Below are 23,796 nucleotides of genomic sequence, written 5' to 3'. Positions count from 1 at the left end.
GGGACAGAGGTTCAGTTTTACAAGATGAAAGTTCTGGAGATGGATGGTAGGGACAGTTGCACATAATGAATGTATTTAATACCACTGAACGGTGCTCTCAAAAACGGTTAATTTTACACTCCAGGTGGATAGTGTCAGAATTGAATTAAAATGTAGGACAAACTGTAGTATAGATAATGCTGCCAAAATCTTTTCACATCAAATTCTCTTCACATTTACAATTACTTTCTTGGGTTTGATTTACAGAAGTGGATATTCTGGATTACAAGTTATCAATCATTTCAGACTCGATACATACTGCCAAATTATTTTCCTAACAAATTTTACAAATATACCCTCATACCAGCGATGTAAGATAATTATGTTTTTAATAAGATCTGCTAATATTGTAGGCAACTGATAATGTCTATTTTATTTCTTTGATGAATCACTAATCACACTGGAACACTTTTTGTACTTTTGTACATTAATTATATTTCCTCCTTTGTTTCTATTTTGTTATAGTATCTCTGTTCATGTTCTTTCCCCTACACATGTACTAGGGTTTCCATATTCTCATCAACGCATAATACTGATATTTTCTATGTTGCTCTTATCGCAAGTGTTTTTCCCAGTCTGTTTTTTGTTTTTAATTTTCAGAAATTTAATTTATTCTCATTCAAATGTCTTTCCTTTTGTAATTTGTTCCTAAAACTTCTGAATTTAAAAAGTACTTCTCATTCTAGGACTTCCCTGGTTAGAATCCGCCTGCTGGAGCTTCCCTGGTGACAACAGTGGTTAAGAATCCGCCTGCTGATGCAGGAGACATGGGTTTCAGCCCTGGTCCGGGAAGATCCCACATGCCACAGAGCAACTAAGCCCACGCGCCACAACTACTGAGCCTGCGCTCTAGAGCCCGCATGCCACAACTACTGAAGCCCGCACACCTAGAGCCCGTGCTCCACAACAAGAGAAGCCACCGCAATGAGAAGCCCGCGCACCGCAACGAAGAGTAGCCCCCGCTCTCCTCAATTAGAGAAAAGCCCACGCGCAGCAACGAAGACCCAACGCAGCCAAAAACAAATTAATTTAAAAAAATTAAAAAGCACTTCTCATTCTGAAAAAGTAAATAAACATTTCTATTTTATTTTAGCATTTTATCTGGCTGAATTTTATAAGTAACTATTAAATATTATCCATCTGGAATTTCTTCTGATGTAATATAAGGCTATAAAGCTATAAACTGGTTTTCCCCCTCTAACTGCTAACAGATGATCTCACCACTTGTGGGACACTAACTGAAGAACTGGCCTCTTTCCCCCTGAAAAACTCGTCATCGCAGAGCTTGTGTGATGAGCTATGATGTGCAAACAGCCACCACAGCTCATGCCCCTCCCCCACCACATCTTTCCCTGCAGTAACCGGCTTTCTGTTATTCTTGCCCCTTTATTCCTCCAAAGAAACAAACGTTAGGATAATTCTATCAATTTTACCAGAAGACTCCCACCTGGAATTTTGATTAATGGCATTGACGCTATATATTAATATGGAAAACTGAAGAAGTTCACAAGAAAAAATGTTCACGTTTGATCCAGAAGATTTCACCCATTCACCCGGGAGCCTCACTGGTGCAGAACAGCATCTTCCCATGTCCGAGAACTGTTCCTGCACTAATCCCGAGGGAGAGAAGAAACACTGAAATACTGCACAGAATTACTTAAATCACAGGGAGTTGAAATAAGCCTTCAAATCTATTTTAATGCTGACTGAAGGCGTCTTCATTAGCATTTACTCACGTGTTATCACAGGGCAACGTTTACAGAGCTCTACCTCACTAAGCCAAACCCCATACATACCCAATAAAACATATGACACCATTATTGACTCCTCTGACAAGCACTTACTGAGTGCCTCGTGCGTGCTCTGCACTGTCACTTGGGCGTGGGGCACACAGGTATCCCGAAAAGCATCAGCAGCTTTTTGTGGGACAAGGTTGCATTCTTACAACTGAAGCCCTTTAATCAAACTTTATCTAACAAATCCAACCTCAAATTTTGACTTTCATCCCATTTGTTTAGCTAATCTCTAGCAATGCTTCCTCCTGGGAGGCACGATTAACCAAGGCTTCGCAAAACAAAGCTTCATTTCTAAAAAGTTCCCAAGCCCTATATCCTTGGCTTTCTCATCACCCGCTTAATCTGTCTGCTGCAGCCTTCACGTTCCAGAAACTATCACCACAACTTCCTTCATAGAAAGCATCTAAATGACCAAATGTATTATCAGAAAGAGATGTGGGTGTTTCTTTATTTTAAAAATCAAAAGGGCTCAAGCTGGGAGAACGCTTCTTTTTAAGTCTGGTCTCACGGTCCTCAAATGACCTTTGTGGGAAAAAACAGACCTCTAAAATTTTGAGGAATCGCTGGGACTCTTTTGTCTTTTGCCAAATCCAGCAGACACAGCTATATAATAAAATTAAGCGCCGCTTTCTAAACCTCACTGACGTCCTTTGCCATCACCAGTAACACTAGAGAGGGGAAAGCACCTGACAAAGGCTGGAAAGCCCAGGTCTGACACAAGGAAGCGAAAATCACACAGCTTGCATACAACGGTGCGTAAGTACCCATGCTAACACGTTCTGTTAAAAGCATGAAGAAACTGCCTTAAACAGACATCTGCGGATGCCTCCTGCTTTGTGCAAATCTGGCAAATGCCCAAGAGACAAAAAGTGCTCTCATTTCCTGATGCGAGTAAGCCAGCATTTAAAAAAAAAAAGGACATTAAGTCCAGAACCACCATTAAATTAACTCAGACATTAGCCTGGCACCCACTTCAAAGTTACATCATTGTAATTCTGGTCTGTCTTATAAAACAGATAACCTAGTGTCCTATACATATATCTTTTAAAAATTTTTAAACATTTTTTTTCATCATCATCCTCAATAACATAAATATATTCAATCACCCGAAACCGGCTAAGTGCTACCAGAACTTTCCAGATTCCAGTCGGAGCTGAAGCTCCTACTATCTTAAGACTCTTTTTTTTTTTTTTTAATTTACTTATTTTTGGCTGCATTGGGTCTTTGTTGCTGCACGTGGGCTTTCTCTGGTTGCGGTGAGCGGGGGCTGCTCTTCGTTGCGGTGCGCGGCCTTTTCATTGCAGTGGCTTCTCTTGTTATGGAGCACGGGCTCTAGGCACACAGGCTTCAGTAGTTGTGGCACGTAGGCTCAGTGTTGTGGCTCACAGGCTCTAGAGTGCAGACTCAGTAGTTGTGGAGCACGGGTTTAGCTGCTCCGCGGCATGATCTTCTCAGACCAGGGCTCAAACCCGTGTCCCCTGCATTGGCAGGTGGACTCCTAACCACTGCGCCACCACGGAAGCCCCTTAGACTCATTTTTGAAAACAGAAAACTAGTCTCAGCCACATTCACAAAGGATCCCTGGCTTTTACAAAAACACCACTACCCACACTCCAAAAACAAAGGCTGCTCGCTTCGTGGATGGATTACCTCACCTCCAGATTCTAATGAAGACTACACTCTAATCCCTGACGTGTGTCTCACGGCGACAAAATCCACACTGTGCTCCACAGAAAGAACAGTCCTGACAGCAATCCGTTAGGACCCAAGGGAATTGGGGTATTCTAATGTGGGCAATGACCTTAAACTGTGATGTTTTGGACACCATTTTACCACACACTCTCCGAATGAGAAAATTTGAAAGTAGTGAATGAATATTTATTTTGTTGTAAAATTTCCCATTAGAATATCAGAAAGAGGCATTCAGCTCAAGCCTGAGGAGTCAGGCTCAATTTTAAACTTATATTCAAACCTCTGAAGAATAAATCCAAGCTGGAAGGAAGGCATAAGCCAGACACCAGAGGTCCCTTCTTTAATTATGTGCTCATTACTGATTAGCAGGGGTTGTTTTTATGTTTCTGCATCTGCCTCTGTGAGCCCAGGACTGACAGCACGACTGCCCTTGAGGGCGTCCAGGCACTCGAGGTCGCAGCTGGTGATCTCCCCGTCACGTTCCAAGGATTCGAGAGAGACATCCTCGACTGACGTCACCACATCCCGCCCCTCCCCAGCTGTCCTCCAGCGGAGAAAGCAGGATGCCAGCAAGTCCCACAGAAGCCCCGTCTGCAGGGCCACTGCCCGGACCGGGACCTGGCCGGCGTCAACCTCCTGGCCAGGCTCGGGGGCTCATGAGCTCCCGCAGGAGCCCCACCCCCACCGAGGGCGCACGGCTCAGAGCGCGGGTCTCGGCCCCAGCCGAGCCCTCGTGGGACGGGAACACGACCAGCACAGGCACCACCACCACGTGCTTGTCCGAGCGCAGGGGTCCCGTCCAGCACGCGGCTCGGGGGGTGAGTGTGGGGCGGCAGCAGACACGGAGAGGGGCCCGGACCGAGTCACCTGACAGCGGGCACCATCTGTCACCTGGTTCCACCGGCTTACCAGGTAGTCACGGAGGAAGAGGAGGCTTCTCTCCTCAGAAGTGAGGCAGCTAAGACAGGAAGTGCCTTCAACTGCAGCATCATAACATCAGCCGAACCCTAAGGAGTTGACCACGTAGGTGGGGAGCCCGCCAAACACGGCCCCAGGCCTGTGAGCTCAGAGTTCTCACGTGTTCACCCGGAACACTCAGGAAACCTCCGCTCCTCCCTCTTTCCTGACGACCGGCACGGAGGGTGCGCGATGCGCGGGGCCCCGTTCGTTCTGGATGCTTCACACGTGGAAACTGGTCTGACTCCGTGACCAGCACACGAGACCGGCGCCGTTCCCTTCACTCCGCACCCGAGGCAGGGGCGAGCCGGGCCACCCCCCGCGGGTGCGCGCGAAGCTAGGATCTGAGCACAGGCTCTTTCCCATGGCGACATCTGGTCACACAGCTCTTTTCATCCCGGCAACACGGAGCCGGCGGGGGTACGGGAGCGCCAGTGGGCCGGTGCTCCAGCTGGAGAAACCAACACCCCTGGAATCAAGTCACCAGAATTCAAGCTCCAGCTCCTTCCTGGGTCAGCTTCCTACCCTGAGCGCATCTTTCAAATTCCCAAATCTCCGATTCTTCATGCGAGAGCAAGGATGTTCGTATTTATTCTTTTTTTTTTTTTGCGGTACGCGGGCGTCTCTCACTGCTGCGGCCTCTCCCGTTGCGGAGCACAGGCTCCGGACGCGCAGGCGCAGCGGCCACGGCTCACGGGCCCAGCCGCTCTGCGGTACGTGGGATCCTCCCGGACCGGGGCATGAACCCGCGTCCCCTGCATCGGCAGGCGGACCCTCAACCACTGCGCCACCAGGGAAGCCCCCCGTATTTATTCTTATTAGTCATTCACCTACTTAATGAGCATCTAAGAGGCGCCAGGCATTGTCGCTAGATCCTGGGACACAGGCTGAACGGAGAAAAACCACCTCTGAAGGGAGTGGGGTGGGGGGTGGAGGGTGGAGCTCTGGGGAATCACCCCTCACAAGTGACGTGGCAGGTTTTATACCACTGGGGTCATGGTGCACGGGGCCGGCAGGGGGGCTGGGGAGCAACAGGGCTGGACTGCCAAGGCGGCATGGAAAAGATCACTCCAGAAACGAACCCAGAGGACTGGGAACACCTCACAAGGCACCCAGCGTTAGGAAACAGGATACGTAAAAACCTGAAGACACAAAAGAAAAAGGTGTGTCCTAATTTCAAACAGTTCTCAGAACACATTTCTCCTGGGGAACTGGGGGAAGGAAGGGGCGCATGAATCACAAATGTGGCTAGAAAGGTAGGGACTGGGGGACGAGACAAAAGGTTTCATGAACCCCAAAGCTCTGCACACACAGACGAGGTTCAGGACAATCGTTACCAAGGCCCAAGTCATCGCCAACGGTCAACATTTCCCCGTGATGCGAGGCTAGCACACACACAGCCCAGACAAGCTCAGACACAGGCTCCAAGACCAGCCCTGAGCTCTGCTCCAGAGGCACCGAGGGGCTTCATACCTTTCCACCTTTTCCATGCAAAATTTCAAATCCAAACAACTGCAGTTCTCAGCCAGACGGTCTGCATCTGGAGAAGCCAGCCTGTGTTTCTACCAGAAGCTTAGAGGAAGCTGAGATCTGCAGGGTCCTTATAAAGACCCTCAGTCCCCCGCTTCTGGAGCCGTGAGAGTCCAACACCAAAAACCCTGTGCTGCTTCCCTCTAACCTCCAACGTCTCTGATGAAAACGCTGTCTTTCCAGTTCCTTCCCATAAACGAAGAGTGTCAATTTGCTCTGGCTGCTTTCAAGGTTGGTTACTGTTGTTGTTGCTTTAATATTTATCTCTTTATTTATTTGGCTACACCGGGTCTTAGTTGCGGCATGTGAGATCTTTAGCTGTGGCATGCGAACTCTTAGTTTCGGCATGTGGGATCTAATCTAGTTCCCTGACCAGGGATTGAACTCAGGTCCCCTGCATTGGGAGCACAGACTCTTAGCCACTGGACCACCAGGGAAGTCCCTTTCAAGGTATTTTTTTTTAAATGTCTTTAGTTTTTAGAAGCTTAATTATGATATGTCTTGGCCTGAACTCTCTTGGGTTTATCCTATTTGTGGTGCCTGCAGCCTCTTGAATCTGTAGGTTTACGTTTCTTGCCAATTTGGGGAAATCTTTAGCCATTATTTCCTCCGGGCCTTTTCTACCCCACGCTCTTCCTCCTCTGCTTTCAGAATTCCGAGGTCCCACAGGTCCCCAAGGCTTTGCTCTGCTCCCCAGTCCACTTTCTCGGCCGTGAGCGCGGGTGAGACCACAGCTGCTTCTGGGTGTTTGGTTGAAGTCGAGCATTTACCGTCTAATCATTTTTCTTGTTAGACTGTCTCTCCTGGTCCCACAGAGAACAGTCTTCGCTGTTGACATGTTTTTGGTCTGTACCTGCTGGCATTTCTAGACGGCCAGAGTCTGGGATAAGACGGGGATAAGAAGGTAAAAAGAAAACCCAGACAACTCATCACCCCACTGTTCATCAGGCCCCATGGTCCCTTGCCTTCTTCTCTCCACATTTCAGAACTTTTTTTTTTTGGCCGCGTCATGCAGCTTGTGGGATCTTAGTTCCCCGACCAGGGATCAAACCCAGGCCCACGGCATTGAAAGCACCGAGTCTTAACCACTGGACTGCCAGGGAATTCCCCACATTTCAGAGTCTTACGCTTGTTTTTTTATTTTTTTATTTATTTTTATTTTTTTTATTTTTTGTGGTACGCGGGCTTCTCACTGTTGTGGCCCCTCCCATTGCGGAGCACAGGCTCCGGACGCGCAGGCGCAGCGGCCATGGCTCACGGGCCCAGCCGCTCCGCGGCACGTGGGATCTTCCCGGACCGGGGCACGAACCCGTGTCCCCTGCATCGGCAGGCGGACTCTCAACCACTGCGCCACCAGGGAAGCCCACGCTTGTTTTATACATAATGTCCAGCGTTTATTGTGCTTAGTGGGAGGAATAGGAAAATGTCCATCTGATCCATACTTCCCAGGCTCTTAACAGTTTGAATGCTGGGGAAAAATCTAAAGGTTAATACTTTGCGACGTGTGAAAATTCCATGAAATTCAAATTTCAGTGTCTGTAGTTAAAAGGTCATTGGAATGCAGTTGTACCCATTTACTTACATGCTGTCTACAGCGGCTTTCACGGTGCAACAGCACAGCTGAGCCGAGGTGACAGTGTCTACCACAGTGGCCCTTTTTTTTTTTTTTTTTTTTTGCGGTATGCGGGCCTCTCACTGTTGTGGCCTCTCCCGTTGCGGAGCACAGGCTCCGGACGCGCAGGCCCAGCGGCCACGGCTCACGGGCCCAGCCGCTCCGATACAGTGGCCCTTTAGAGAAAAGGTCTGATCGAGGGACCTGATCGTCCACAGCTGCCAACATCACCGCCTCCTGACGGGAGGACCCACCGCCTTCCCTCACGCAGTCACGGGTGTGGGGGCCCCGCCCGGCTTCTGGGCCGCAGCTTCCAAGAAGACGTGCGGGTCGAGGCCACGTTCACAGCAACACTAAGACGGCAACTGCCTCTCTCACTCTCCTCTCCCGGGTCACTGTGAAGTCTTCCAGAAGCTACGTGACATGAAGTATGACAAAAGAACGAAAGCCATCTGTCTTCCATTAAGACACTGAGGAGATCTGCCCAAAAAGTATTTTTAAAGCCATTCTTCTCTATACGTCTAAAGTATTTTAAAGCCACTCCACTCTTCACTATTTTGTTTCTTTGGAAAATAATCACAAAATATTTATGTTAACATACAAAAGGTTGATTAAATTTCAAATACGGCAAATAGCAAGAAGCTCTTCAGGGTCCTCAATAATTTTTAAGAGTGGAAAGTGGCCCTGAGACCAAGAAGTTTGAGAACTGCTTCTTTAGATCCAACAATCAATTTATACATTTTATAAGGAACAAAGAAGTTAAACTATGCCCAGAGGATGTGCCCTGCCAAATCCAGACTGTAGGAAATTCTTCAAGACAAGGAACCCGTTTCTTCAGCAACAAAAATCACAAGAACAGGAAGGGGGAAAAAGAAAGATGGAAGGGGTACCTATATGTTAAAAGAAACTGAAAGACTTATCGAACTCTCAAAAGGTATGAACCTTATTTAGATCCCAATTCAGAAAAAAACTATAAAGTGAATGTCTGAGATAAAACGAAAATTGAACACTAAACTGGGTAGTTGATGATATACAGGAAATAGTACTGATCTTTTTCAGGTGGGATAATGATGTTGTAGTTATGTTTAAAAATCTTTTCTAAGGGCTTCCCTGGTGGCGCAATGGTTGAGAATCCGCCTGCCGATGCAGGGGACGCGGGTTCGTGCCCCGGTCCGGGAAAATCCCACGTGCCGCGGAGCGGCTGGGACCGTGAGCCGGGGCCGCTGACCCTGCGCGTCCAGAGCCTGTACTCCGCAACGGGAGAGGCCACAGCAGGGAGAGGCCCACGTACCACAAAATAAGGTAAGTTTAGGGGCTTCCCTGGTGGCGCAGTGGTTGAGAGTCCGCCTGCCGATGCAGGGGACACGGGTTCGTGCCCCGGTCCGGGAAGATCCCACGTGCCGCGGAGCGGCTGGGACCGTGAGCCGTGGCCGCCGGGCCTGCGTGTCCGGAGCCTGTGCTCCGCAACGGGAGAGCCAAAAAACAAATCTTTTCTGGAAGAGTCCTTACCATCTTAGGATACCTATTAAAATCTCTAGGGACTTCCCTGGTGGTCCAGTGGTTAAGAATCGTTGCTTCCACTGCTGGAGGCGCGGGTTTGATCCCAGGTCGGGGAACTAAGATCCCACATGCTACGAGGCCAAAAAATAAAATAAAATAAATAAAATCGCTAGGATACGACACAGGGCAGAGGAGAGGGACAGGACTGGGCCTCGGTCACAGGTGAGGTCACGCCAGGCAGTGAGGACTAAAGCTAAGGTAGGACATGGGGACCCATTATTCTACTTTCTGTGTTTATGTCTGAACTCTCCATTAAAAGAAGTTTAGGGGCTTCCCTGGCGATCCAGTGGTTAAGACTCCACACTTCCACTGTAGGAGACAGTGGTTCAATCCCTGGTCCGGGAACTAAGATCCCTCATGCTGCATAACGCAGCCAAACAATTAAAAAAATTTTTTTTAATTAAAAATAAAACAGGGCTTCCCTGGTGGCGCAGTGGTTGAGAATCCGCCTGCCGATGCAGGAGACACGGGTTCGTGCCCTGGTCCGGGAAGATCCCACATGCCGCGGAGCAACTAAGCCCGTGAGACATGGCCGCTAGGCCTGCGTGTCTGGAGCCTGTGCTCCGCAACGGGAGAGGCCACAACAGTGAGAGGCCCGCATACTGCAAAAAAAAAAAAAAAAAACAAAAAAAACAAGTTTAAAAGTACAGTCTTCATGCCATTCTTCCCCAGAAGCAGGGCATAAGGCTGGCCAACCTGCACTGGCACGACCCCTGCGCGGGGAGGTCTGCAGCCCACGTTTCGGGAGCCGCTCTACCCGGTTCCTGACTCTCCCCCACGACGTGCCAAGTAAACCGGGCTCCTGGTTGAAGGCTGGCATGTCCCTACCTCCTGAGGGGCTCAAGAGACACTGCCTGGGGCCCATGTCTTACATAAATGACAGCAAAGCTACAATAACTGGTGACAAATGATCAGTTCCTCCTTTAATTTCACAAAGACTTTTAAAACTTCTCCTCTGGTACCTGGACACAAATAACCCCCATACAAGACAGACAACGAGCTCCACACTGCATCGTAACTACACACCCCACGGCCGACGGCACCGGACAGACTTGCACTGAACTGGAACATCGGTCCCCAGATTTGTCAAGGTCACCACGTGTGCGGCACAGCCAGGAGCTCAAAATGAAAACACACACACACACACACACACACACACACCAAATTTAAGTGAAGAACGTGATCTCACCTGATACGTTCTCTGCTGGGCCTCCAGAGTGAGAGCCGGGACCCTCCAAGTTCAGAAAGGACCGTCCAGCAGTGAGACGATGCAGCTCCCTCGCGGCTGCCGTGCTCGCAGAGCAACTATTAACCACACGAAGAGGACGCCCTGAAAGCAAGGAGCAGCGGGAGCCACAGCCTCGCCCGAACGGGAGGGGACACGGGGAAGGGGCTCAGCTCAGCGTCAACCTCGGCTCCCCTCACCCTGTCTCTGTGACGTGGGGACTTCCCAACCTCCCGTGCTGTTTCCTCATCTGTAAAATGGGCATAAAAACCCTGCCTCAAAGTGCAGCCGTGTCAGATTTGTGAAACAGATGTTTACCTCCTTTAAAGTACTCATGTCATCACAGGTCATTAATGAAAGATGGTTATTACTAAGAGAGTTTCCAAAAGAGCAGCCTAGCCATGAAACGAAATCATCTAAACAGGGGTGACATCATTTGAACTTCTTCCCAGTGGCCCACGGATGCCGGGTCTCTGTCTGCAGAGTTAAGTTAAACCACATGTGAAGGCCATCTCGTCTTACCCCAAGTTCTGCAACTTTATTCAAGCACTGTCACAGGCACTCAGAAGAGCTGGCTCTGGGCTCTTCAATTCACTAATGAATGAAGGAATAAAAGGAGAAATAAAGCTCGTTTAACTCCCGTTTGTTTTTCCTTGGACGTCTAACAAACATGATGAAGAGGTTCCTTTACTTCCAGAGCCTACAATTTGGCAGAAAAGATTAGATATCGATACGAGTAACTGTAACATAAAACAGAAGTGGATAACTACCTGAAAAGAAGCCAAAGTGCTTCGGGAGGAAAGACACAAGCTCTGAGCCCTGAGCCCCCAGCACACAACCTCAGTCCAAGCTGCAGGAACTCAGTACCCGGGGGCCAGAGGCAATCCTGCCCCGACTGCAGACGAGACACAGGAGAGGAAGGCTTTCCAGCCCAAGAGAGCCGCGTGGACAGAGGCCCCGCGATGGGAGAGGAGCACTGGATGTTTTCAGAACTAAGGGGCCTGTGACCGGCGGGAAGGTGACAAACAGCCTGAACTCCAGGCATGGGGAGGTTGGCCCTTACTTGACAGGCAATCGGGAGTCTTCTCAACATTCTGAAAAGAGGCGGGACACGACCAACGTGATGCTTTAGGAGAATCTGGAAGCGACATGAACGACAACAAACTGAAAGATTCTCATGAGCTGGGACCGCGTCCCATCCGCCTGGGAGTCTCCGCAGCCACACCCACCTGGCACCTGAGACCCACACGCCGCATCCACATGCCGCATCCACCACGTCGAGAAGGAGAAGGACCCACCCACAGCCCAGTGCCACCACCAGCTGTGCCCACACGCCCCCCCAGGCGGGCCCTGTGCCGCACGGCGACGCGCCCGGCCTCAGGAGTTGAAACAGACACACGAAACACGACACGAGGACTACCACCCTCCCGTGAGAAATACTTCACGGTCTGTCTAAGCGGATGGTCGGGCTTGTCCCCTGACAGATGCTCCAGCAGAGGAGCCCACCAACAGGAAGGCCTCTCGGGCTGGCCCCGTGGGGACAGCGCACGGGGTGGAGGCGAGACCCAGGCCTCCGGGGACCAAGAACCACCATCACCAGCAGGAGGGCCTCAGAGCCCCAAGTCCCCAAGGACGCGCTTCACAAAAGGAATCCACTTCAAAGAGACTGACATCCGGGAGCTTTGTGATACACTAGCTCTGGGGCAACATCTAATACTTCATCCAGACGTTTCCAGAATTACCATGTTTATGGGGCTCAGATACATCAGACAAGGTCTCACCTGGGCGTCTGCGGCCTACGGGGATGTCCCAGGGTCAGGACCGCAGGTAAAACCGGGGAAATCCGAGTGAGATCGAGGGACTGCATGACCGTCGATACTGTGGCTTGGATCGCGCACCACAGTTTTGCAAAATGTTATCAATGGGGAAATGGGGTAAAGGATACACTGGATCTTTCTGAATTCTTTCTTACTGCCGCATGGGGCCCTACGTGACTTCAGGTGAGCTACGTCGCTCCTGCGTGTCCCAGCCCAAGCTCACCCTCCACCCTCCGCTCCCCTCCCCTCCCACAGGATGCACTGGCCACAGCCGGCTGTGTCTGCACCTTCCAACCCGCACACAGAATGTCACTGTAGACTCATCAAGGCAAAAAGTATGCTCCGACGTGAAAAGGACGCGGGAACGTGACCCCCCCCTCCTGTGAGCTCCTGCGTGCAAACGCCTGATGAGATGAAACGAGGGGTGAGCGGTCGTCGCCCGAGGGGTAAGACCACAGCTGCTGCAGCGTCCACAGAACGTGGCAATGGGCACCCCAGCTCTCGCTTCTCAAGTATTTTAAAATTAAAGTTTTTGGAAGACAACCTGGCCCCGGGCCAGAGTGTAATGTAGGTGACATTTCTGTAGGCAGGAAGCCACAGCTTAAAGCACAATTAACGAGAAATGTAAAATCGACCAGCAGTTTGAGATGCTTTTCCTTCTATTTAAGTGCAGCCCTAGTTGAGAACGTGACCTATGCCGAGGTTTATTTACGTGATCTTCTGAGGAACAGACACAAGATTACTGAAAACAGAGGCTCCTGGGGTAAAGCTCTGTGCTTCCATCACCAGCCTGGATCTGCCTTCCCCACTGCAGGCCCCCGGACCCTGAGGAGGGCAGGAAGGCTCCCTCGGGGAGGAAAGGGAAGGCCATGCACTGCACCCACATCCAGCAGCAGAAACAGCGTCCAGGAGTGGTTCAGGGTCACCCCAAAGGAAAGGGGGGACGATGAGGAGTCAAGACAGCGGTCCTGACAGTCCTAGGCCTGCAGGGCACCCGGCAACCAGAACTGAGGCATCTTTCCTACTACCAAGTTTGCATTCGTTTCCTTTAACTAAGTGCTCAGTTTCCTCACACAGGCACAGAGCACTGAAGACCCACGAAGACCCTCACTGCCAGGACACCGTCCCTCTTCATAACAACTGGCATCATGCCCGGAAAAATCCTTCAGGGCAAAAGTTGCTTTTCCCCTAGTGGTTCTTCAAGTCCCACTGAAACTCCCTCCAACTAGAAAGCACTCACTACAACAAGCATTTGACACACATTCCTAAGAAAACTCTTTGCGGATGTTCCTTTTTAAATATTCCAAATATCCACATTTCCCTCAGGATTTCAGGCTATATTAACAGTGGTTCTCGAAGGGTGGTCTCAAAACCCTGGAGGGTCCCCAGACCCTTTCAAGAAGGCTGGGGACGAAAACTGTCTTCATAACAATGCTAGGAAGCTCCCGGAAGATGCCGAGCCCTCCGCGTGGTGCTGGCACTTTCCCCGATGGTGCAAAGGCAGCCGTGGGCCCAATGCCAGCCCCCAGCACCAAGCAAGGCAGGGGCAGCGGTGAAGGGGCCCAGCGCCTCAGCCCCAGGCACCTGCAGGGAAAGAACACCCCTTTCCCTCCTCGGTGTCCCTGACGAAAGCGGTGCTGTCCCAGCCAATCTGGGAAAGTCTGTGCTCCTGAGAAAGCTAAACATGGAATCACCACGCACCCGGCCACTGCCCTCTTGGACGATTATTCCAGAGAAAGGGACGCTTATGGTGACACCGAAAACCTGCCCACCAACGTCCACATGTCCTTATTATTAATAGCCCAAACCGGAAACAGTCCAAATGTCCTTCATTGGACCCTCATTTGACAGTTCAGCTGTCCTATATCCAGCCACCCTGAGGAGGACCACTAAGCCATACAAGGAGAAACTACAACGCGCCCAACAGCCGGGCGAGTCCCCGGGGAATTCACCTGACTTGTTCAAAAGGCGAAATCCCAAAAGGTTACGACGGTATGATTCCACTCATACAGAATTTCTGAAATAACAAAATTTTAGAGATGCTGAATGGATGCGTGGTTTAAAGAGCAGGCAGAGGAGAACACAGAGGAAAATGGAATAGGAGGGACCCTTGGGGTGTGAGGGCACTAACTGTCCTCTATCTGGACCTCGGTGGATACACACACCCACACTCGTGATAAAATTACACAACACACACGACTACAGGTAAAACTGGGGAAATCTGAATAAGATTAATGGATTCTATGACCATCAGTATTGTGGCTGAGCCTGTGCACTACAATTTTGCAAAATGTTATCAATGGGGGAACTCGATAAAGGATACACTGGATCTTTCTATACTATTTCTGACAATTGCATGTGAATCTACCATTCTCTCAAGAAAAGTTTCCATTCGAAAACGTACACCCATGTTCAGAGCAGCGTTATTCACAATGGCCAAAAGGTGGAAACAACCCAAACGTCCACTGAAGGATGAACGAATAAACAAATGAACGGTATAAACATACAATGGAATATTATTCAGCCTTAAAAAGAAAGGATATCCTGACACAGGCTACAACGTGGATGAACCCTGAGGACACTATATGGAGTGAAATACGCCAGACACAAAGGGACAAAGACCGGATGATTCTACTTATACGGGGAACCTGGAATAGTCTAAATCAGAGACAGAAAATACAACAGGGGTGACCGGGGGCTGGAGGGAGAGGGGAATGGGAAGTTGTTTAATGGACAGAGTTTCAGTTTTGCAAGAAAGAAGAGTTCTGGAGACGGGCAGGTGCCAGCGATGGCCACACGACATTATGAATGTGCTTAGTACCACACAAAAAAGTAAGGGATTGGCCAAGGGAAAATTCAGGATGGGAATGCGATGGGATCAGCAGATGATTAAGGCTCTTAAAAGGAAATGGTGACACTCTTTTTCTTTTTTTTGGTTATACTCTTAATTCATACTGTATCCACTGTATTGTCATTCTTTATATCTTATATATATTTTAAATTTTGTATTGATTGAATTTTCAATAAATTTTTTTAAAAACAAAAAAAATGTCCTTGATGAAGCAATACAAATCACTGTTATTAAATCTCGAACTCTGACCTTGTATTCTGTTTCTTGTGATGAACAAAGCACTGGCGCTGCATCTCACAGTAAGAGGATTGTCTGCAGGGAAAGCGCGAGCGTGACCCAGTGCCTGCTGAATTAGATGCTTTTTTTCATGGTCTACCAGTTTTACCAGAAAGAATAACAAACTATGGTTTTTAGACTTGCACTTGGCAGACGTTTCTTGACACTAAACAAAGTGAGTCTGTTACTTTGAAGAGAACAATTGACAAGAGTTTCCTATCAATAATAAAAATCAAGTTTTCAACTGAAAATTAGCATGTTAGAAAACTTGCATCCACCACCTGGAGCTTGACAGCTTCTCAAATTTAGAGAGTTTCTAAGGAGTTCAGCGGTGATATTAAGAAATGTTATTTAGTGGTGCTGTATAAAGAGATGTGTCAACATTTGGAAGCGCTGCCTAACTCAGTGAATCAACATGTTCCAAATGAGGGTGATGTTACGACGGGGCACAAGCCCCTTCCAACTGCAGGGCAGACGGTGAATTTTAATGTCATGGAGAGTGAAACCCTCCTTGTGAGGCTTCAGACGCCACATCAAACTAATCTTTAAGAAACATTAAGCTTGCCTAGTTTTGGAGTAACAACGAAAAACACCGCAACTACGTGAAAAGCTATTAAAGTACTACTGCTCCTTTTTCCAACCACACGTCTGGTTAGGCGCAGATTTTCTTCAGACTTCAACCAAAACGCACCGCAATGGACTGAAAGCAGAGCAGGCAGGAAAATGCAGACATTTAGGAGATACGCAAAATGTCAGAGCAGGGCTCTCTTCGCACTAATTTTTTGTTTAGGAAAATGCTATTTTCATAAAACATGCGCTATGTATGTTGAGATCAGAGACTTATTTTACGTTTAATGAATGAGTCAATGTCCCGTAAAGTCTCAGTTCCGTTTCTAATTCGGTAAATCTCGAGACCTGAGACGTCCCCGCCCTCACGTACCGCCCTCACGTACGCCTCTCACAACCCGAGCCGGGCTGAGAGCGCCGGGTGGGGGGAGAGCCGGGCCGGGACGCGGTCCACTCGGGCCGCCGGCTCTGCAGGCCCGTCCGCCAGCGCACGGGGAGGGGCCGGCAGCGCCGCCGACGTGGCTCCGGCTCCGGCTGCGGGTTCACGGCCGCCGCGGCCTTACCTGTTGGTCATTCCTGCCGCCACGCCCAGCATCTCCGGCGGCCACGCGAACCCGCACCGCGTACTCGCGCCGCTCCCGCCGCTCCCAACGCTCCTCCTCGCTGCGCGGACTGGCAGGAAGGGGCGGGGGCGGGGGCGGAGGCCACGCCCACCCATGCTCGGCCCCGCCCATCGGGCCCCACCCCCACCCCGGAACCGCCCGCCCGGATGTCGGCCCCGCCTCCAGCCAGGCCCTGCCCGCGTCGTCCCAGCTCCCGGAACTGCCCAGCCTCCAGCCCCGGTCCCCGAAACCATCCGCTCGGAGGTCGACCCCGCCTCCAGATAGGCCTCGCCCCCTGGATCGCCCCATGTCGGCCCCGCCCCGCCTTGGCTCTGCCCTCGCCTTCAGGCCGCCCCGCCCCGCGCACCGAGGCCCCGCCCTAGCGGAGGCGGACTCAGTCCCGGGGCCTGAAGGCCCGGCCCGGTCGGGGTGCGGGGCCGGGTCGCCCTCCGTCCTGCTCCGCTGTCCCCGCACCTGAATCCCGCGGGCGGGGAAGGTGGGCGGTGTCGGTGCTGATGTGAAGTCAGCTCCGCTCTGACCCGGTGCGCGCTGTGGGGCCGCTCCCGGAGCTGCAGCAGCGCTGACGACCCCGTTTACGGACGGTTGTCGCGGAGCGTTCCGGGGAACCCGGTGAGCCCCGAGGGGTGGAGGCTGCCCCTTACGGAGGACTGCAGTGGGGGTGGGCGGCGTGCGGCAGCGGAGCAAAACTGGCCACACGCTTGTACAGGCAGGGCCAATGCAGTTTGTTTTTAAGAGTAACTGAGGAGGTGGTTTGTTTAACCAGGACGTTAATTAAATAAATCACGGTTTCTACACATAATACTACACAGATGTTAAAAACATAAGACTAGCCAACAAGTACATGAAAGGATGCTCGACATCATCAGGGAAATGAAAATCGAACCGACCTCACACGCATGGTGTTGTGTTGGTTGAGAAACTGGGGCCCTGGTGCACTGCAGGTGGGAATGTACACTGGTTCAGCCAGTGTGGAGAACAGTACGGAGGGTCCTCAGAAAACTAAAAAGAGAGTTGCCATATGATCCAGCAATCCCGCTTCTGGGTATTCATCCAAAAGAGTTGAAAGCAGGGGCTAGAGGAGATATTTGTACACCCAAGTTCATTACCAGCATTATTCACAAATGCCAAAGGTGGAAACAGGTCCATGGATGGAGAAATGGGTAAACAAAATGTGATCCATCCGTACAATGGAATATTATTCAGCCTTAAAAAGGAAGGAAATTCTGACGTACGCTACAACACGGATGAAACTTGAGGACATTGTGCTGAGTGAAATAAGTCAGACAAAAAAGGACAAATACTGTCTGATTCCACTTATGTGAGGTCCCCAGAGGAGTCACACTCAGAGAGAGAGAAAGTAGATGGTGGCGGCCAGAGGCTGGGGGAGGTGGAGGTAAGGAGTTTTGATTAACAGGTACACTTTCAGTTTTGCAAGATGAAAAAGCTCTGGGACTTCCCTGGTTGCGCAGTGGTTAAGGATCTACCTGCCAACGCAGGGGACACGGGTTAGAGCCCTGGTCCTGGAAGATCCCGCCTGCCGTGGAGCAACAAAGCCCGTGCACCACAACTACTGAGCCCACACGCTGCAACTACTGAAGCCTGCAACCCTAGAGCCCGTGCTCCACAACGAAGAGAAGACACCGCAATGAGAAGCCTGCGCACCGCAACCAAGAGTAGCCCTCGCTCGCCGCAACTAGAGAAAGCCCGCGCGCAGCAACGAAGACCCAACGCAGCCAAAAACAAGTAAATAATTTTTTTTAAAAAAGATGAAAAAGCTCTGGAGGTTGGTTGTACAACAATGTGAATATACTTGACGCTACTGAACTGCACACTTAAAAATGTTTAAGGTCAATTTTATGTTATGTATATTTTACAACAGTTTTTTAAAAATAAGGCAGATGATTTGTAGAAACAAAGAATGACCTCTGCAATATATTTTAAGTAAGGAACTAATGAAAGGGAGAAAAGTTTGTTTAGTATGCTGCCGTCTGAGGGAAGAGAAAAGGGAGATACCACCCACAGGTGCGCACGCGCGCGCACACACACACACACACACACACACACACACACACACTCTCTCTCTCTCTCACCACTTGTATATTCAGAAATATCTGGAAATATAAGATATGCAAGAAACTAGTAACAGAAGTTGAATCTGTAGAGGGTCTAGGGATTAGAAAGAGGGGAGAACATGCACACAAAATATATTTCCTTAATAGAGTATTATAAATTCATTAAAAATTCAAGTTATAAGACAGTAGTAATTTGAGAAAATATGCAGTGTGGTTAATTGTATGGGATAAGTTAAAAATTTTATATACAGTGTGTGATTTACAACTGGTTAAAAATGCTTAAATATCAACAGTAGTTCTGATTTGTCTGGAGAACAATCTATGTGATGTTTTCCTACATTTCTTTGTTTTCTAGAAAAGAATATGTATTAATTTTTAAAGAAAAAAATCAAAATATTTAGAGACTTGTCTTGATATCTCATCTCCCAACAAATTTCATCTCCCACTTCTTTTCGAATAAAGAGTTGGGGTTGTTTTGCATTTATATTCCAAATGTTCCCAAAGGTAAGAGATTAATTTCATATCAATTGCTTTGCTTAATTGTTGTGGTGGTTATATTTTATAAAGCAGGTTTCTCTTCATGGTAGCTTGCTTCCAACATGCTGTAGTTTGTGATCTATTGATCTTGCTCTCACTTCAGGACACTTGGCTAAAAACTGGCTACCTCTGGGTCTCTAACTGGTGGTTTTCAAGCAGTAGTGCATTTCACCGTAGTTATCCTGTCTGTGGATGGTTACCTGGGTGAGCTGCTTCCGTGGTTGACCAATGTCTGTCACAAAGACGGAAAAAAATATTGTCTCTTGGTTTTAAATGTTAAAGTGTATTTCTTATTGTTCATATTTCCCTGGAGTCTCTCAGAATGAAACCACAATGTGTCCAAGACCGCTTCATTCATTTTTGTTTTGACTCTCATTACTCAGCTTTTAAAAATGAAATTTGGTATTTGTAAGTGTATGTGTTATATGTATGTTGATACACATTTACACACAAAAGGCATATGATTGGAAATAGTTTAGAGGTTGTATTCACAATAAACACTTATTTAATGTGGCTTTTCTTCTTTTCATCCTCCTTGAATCTCCAGTAGACAAGTACATAATAGGAGGACAGGGAAAACAGCATTTATCTGTCCAGAAATGGTGAGTTAGTTAGATAGCTTTTTCCTGCATCCTCAGGTGATATATACTGATCTCTTTTCTGGCTCCATAGCAGAAAAGCTCTGCTCATACGTGATGTGTCCTGGTTGGAGGGAAGGGTGTGGGCTCAGGCACATTCGGGTTCAAACCCTCCCAGCCACCTGCTGAGTGGTTTACCTTCTCCCTGCTTAGACTCCTCCTCCTCAAAAAGGAAATAATAACAGGGTTAGAGGATTAAGTAAGATTCACCTTTCAACAAATATTGGTGCCAGGCACTGTTCTAGGCACTGGGGAACCAGTAGGGGAAAAAAAAGACACAACAGAAGCACTGAGAACAATACCAGTTACATAGAAGCGTAACAATTGTCAATACTGTTTACTATTCAGGAATTCGAACATTACATAAACATGTAACTTATCAAGAAACAGCATATTGTAATACCTGTGATCTCATGTTGCAGAGATAGGAATTGATAACAGTTTTAGTGTCTTTTCCCAGATGTTTGCTATACGTTTAGCAAGTGTGTATGTTTTCTTAAATGGCACTATATATCCTATTTTGCATCTTAATATTTAAAAAATACATATCCTGGACAGTCTTCTACTTCAGTACGGATATCTCTCGTTCATTCTTTTTAACAGCTGCACTGTATATTCCATTTATTTATAGATCAATGGATCTCGAGCTTGGCTGTTGGAATTACCTGAGAAGTTTTTTAAAACTACCAGTACCACTGGGATTAACAGATACATGCTACCGTATATAAAGTAGATGAACAGCAAGGATTTACCGTATAGCACAGGGAACTATAGTCAATATCTTGTAATAACCTATAATAGAAAAGAATTGAAAAACAAAATATATATATATATAACTTGTTTCCTCTCACTGTCCTCACACCAGTTTCTTCTCTAATCTGACCTCAGCTCTCTGCAGGCTTCAGTGGATCCTTGTTGCTAAGTCCCACGGACCGGTGGTTCCCAAACTTGAGTGTGGACCAGAACCACACAGCGTGCATGTTAAACCCTGCCTGCTGGGCCTCTGGCCTGTGGTTCTGTTGCAGGGGGTCTGGGTGGGGCTGAGACTTGCATTTCTAACCAGCTCCCTGGAGATGCTGTGGCTGCCGTCTGGGGAGCACACCTTGAGAACCACCGAGTAAAGGGAATGAAACGATCAGTTTTGCAAGCAAGAACAGGCACATGAAAAAAGAGAGTCCTAATTGGTTTTAACCCTAGGGGGAAAGTAGAAGTAATCCTAGTGAGTGCCACGTTATTTTTCCTTATTTTAAAGTGAATGATTCTAACAGTGTCCGGTTAGGATGACGTTTGCTCTTCATTTTTCATTGATACTCTTTCCTATTTTTAATTCATTAAGAATTTATATCAGTGTATGTCAAATTTGATCAGATGCCTTTGCTCTTTCCGTCTGTAAATGTAATAAGGTGTACTTACGTATTTTCTGATATGAACACCCCCTTGCATGTTGAGGGCCCACCCAACTTAGTCCTGAGGTATCATCCTCTTTTATACACAATCAAATTTTGTTTGGAATTTTTGTAGCTATATTCACTATGAAATGGCTTGCAATGTTCCTTTCCAATGATATCTTATCGGTGGTATCAGGGTTTATGCTGGTCTTATAGAGTAAGTTGGAGAATATTTCCTATTTATTGTCTGAATACAGCTATATGAAACTGGGTCAACTGTTACTTGAAAGTTTGGTGGGACATGCCTGCAAGTCCACTTGGACTTTGTGTTTTCTTCCTGAGAAGATTTTAAACACCATTTCAATGTCTATTGTAGTTATAGGGTTATTCAAGCTTTTAAATTCTACACAATCATCGTACATAGTAATACAGAGTAAATTTACATTTTAAAGAAATTGGTTTATATTTCATTTCTAAAGTTTCAGAATTGTTAACATATTTATATTATTCTCATATCTTTAAAAATTCTACTTTATCTATTATGTGTCCCCTGTTTATTAATAAAGTTATTTGCGTCATCTCGCTGCTTCTCTTGGTCAGTCCTGCCAGAGTTGTGTCTATTTTACTACTTTTCTCAAGGAACCAAGTTACTTTTCGTATGCCTTTAAAATCTCATGTGTATTTTATACTTACAGTATATCTCAGTCTGGAGTAACTACATTTCAGTCTTTCAATATCCACATGTGAATAGTGGCTACTGTACTAGACACAGAAGTCCTAGAACAAAGGAATTCATTCTAAAATATTTCAAAGTCGTCATATATAAGGCACTTTGAAAGCTGATCTGAATGATTCCTCCTTTTCCAGGAAAGGAAGCAGAAACAGTGCAGTCATGAAATTCAGTTAGCTGCATACTTTATCGGTCCCAGGAGAAACGCCCAAGGCCAGAGAGAGTGATCTCAGTCAGACACTCAGAATGAATCATAAGAATTAAACATTGGACAACGTCCAGTCGTTAAAATGAGTTTTCAGCTTACAATGAGATCACTCTATACCATAAAATGTAGAGAGTTCCTAATTACGCTTAGTGTAAGAGGTATACTGATACGTTGTTCTAGACACCACAGATCCATACTTCGTGAAAAATGGTATTTCACTCTTTGGGAACTGTATCTTATAATTTAAACTGCACTAAAATAAATAATATAAACTATCTGTTACATTGCTCAGAACAGGTCTGAATTCTAGCCTCTACTTTGGTTATAAGTAATAAAAATCATGCTTTTGTGTGCAAACAAGATATCAAAAGAAACCAATTGTGAATAACAAGCAGTGCTCTTAGCAAAGGGTGACTCCTTTGAGAACCTGGTACAGTATGGGCATAAGGTCCGTTTACTGATTTTCATGTTTACAAATTTTCTTAATTTTAAAACGAATCCCTTTCACTGAAAGTCTGTGGTGTCTTCGGTTTTCTTCCATCTTTGCGCCACTAGACTTAATGCACCACTACCCCTCCCACCCCCTGCAGTGAGTCACATTTCTACCTATGCTCAGACAAAGCAACTGGAAAATACATCACGGGATAACGTAGATACTCTGAAGCCAGGCAGAGCAGGCTTCACGCACAGATCCATTTCCTCGGGGAAGTTACTAAGAGTAAAGGCTGAAGTTGAAACGGAAGTGTTCTCCAGGGAGGGTGGCCTTCTGGTAATCTACTGGGGTGAGAAAAGGAGCTAGAGGGCACGGCCAGTTCTCAAGGGCGCCCCCTAGGAAAGCGTACCCCGTATCTAGCCAGCAACAAGTTAAGAAACAGCATAACATTTCAAGATATCAAAAGCCAAACAAAACCCAAACACCTGCCTTCTTCTAAGTTACCAAAAAAGACACAAGAAACACAGTTAGCAGAAATCGCAGTATCTTGGATAAACTACATTTTAAATTGCTTCTGCTAATTAGGAAAGCAGTAACAGAAATGACCTAAATGTCACTGATATTAATTTTAAAAATATTGAATTTTTGCATTTAGAATTTAGTACATTCCTCAGAAAAGATTTATAGCCACAAACAATGGTTTCACTGGGTAACATTAATGTTAATCTTCTTGGTAGTGACAGTGACAAGAGTGTGCTGAAACTAGTTTGTAATTATACATTGAAAGTGGGAAACAAAAAACAGTTACCGTGTGTGTCCTATGTCCCAGACACTGCGCTGAGTTAGCCTCTGACTGCATCATTTCATTTAATCTCATGAGGTTATTACTTTTATTGGGAAATTAGGAATGCGTTAGTTGCAATGTAACAGGAATTATACAAACAGGCAAATCTGCAGACAGAAGGCAGATCAGTGGCTGCCAAGGCTGGCATGGGTTAGTGGGGGAGAGGCTGACAACAAACGGGTAGGGAGTTTCTTTCTGGAATGATGAAAATTCGCGATGGTTTCACAATCCTGTGACCACACTGAAGCCGTTCAGCTGTACACGCTACACAGTGAGTTTTGTGGTAGGTAAATCATCTCTCAATATTTTTAAAAAACACAATGTACAAATTATGTAAAAAAGAGAAAACTGTATGCTTCGGGTGTGTGGGAAAAGAATGCATAAAATGAACATGTTTGTCA

At 47.4% G+C, this 23,796-nt stretch overlaps 1 protein-coding gene across 5 annotated transcripts in view; it reads right to left on the bottom strand.

Moving 5' to 3' along the window:
- Positions 1-16,671, bottom strand: part of LIMS1 (LIM zinc finger domain containing 1) — a 104,941-nt gene extending 88,270 nt beyond the window's left edge. For 2 of the 5 annotated variants that reach the window (XR_010835280.1, XM_067006961.1), the window contains exon 1: positions 16,486-16,601. Coding sequence is in view for 4 of the 5 variants with exons in the window: in XM_067006961.1 (XP_066863062.1) it covers positions 16,486-16,517 (32 nt within the window). In the remaining variant the exon portion in view is untranslated. Of the gene's footprint in view, positions 1-16,485 lie in introns of all 5 variants that reach the window. The other 3 variants (XM_067006962.1, XM_067006967.1, XM_059078244.2) reach the window with 2 other exon arrangements.
- Between the last annotated feature and the right edge of the window lie 7,125 nt (positions 16,672-23,796).

This window comes from Kogia breviceps, chromosome 11 (genome assembly GCF_026419965.1).
Source record: "Kogia breviceps isolate mKogBre1 chromosome 11, mKogBre1 haplotype 1, whole genome shotgun sequence".
Classification (NCBI taxonomy): domain Eukaryota; kingdom Metazoa; phylum Chordata; class Mammalia; order Artiodactyla; family Physeteridae; genus Kogia; species Kogia breviceps.
This window is presented reverse-complemented; position numbering and strand designations above follow the sequence as displayed.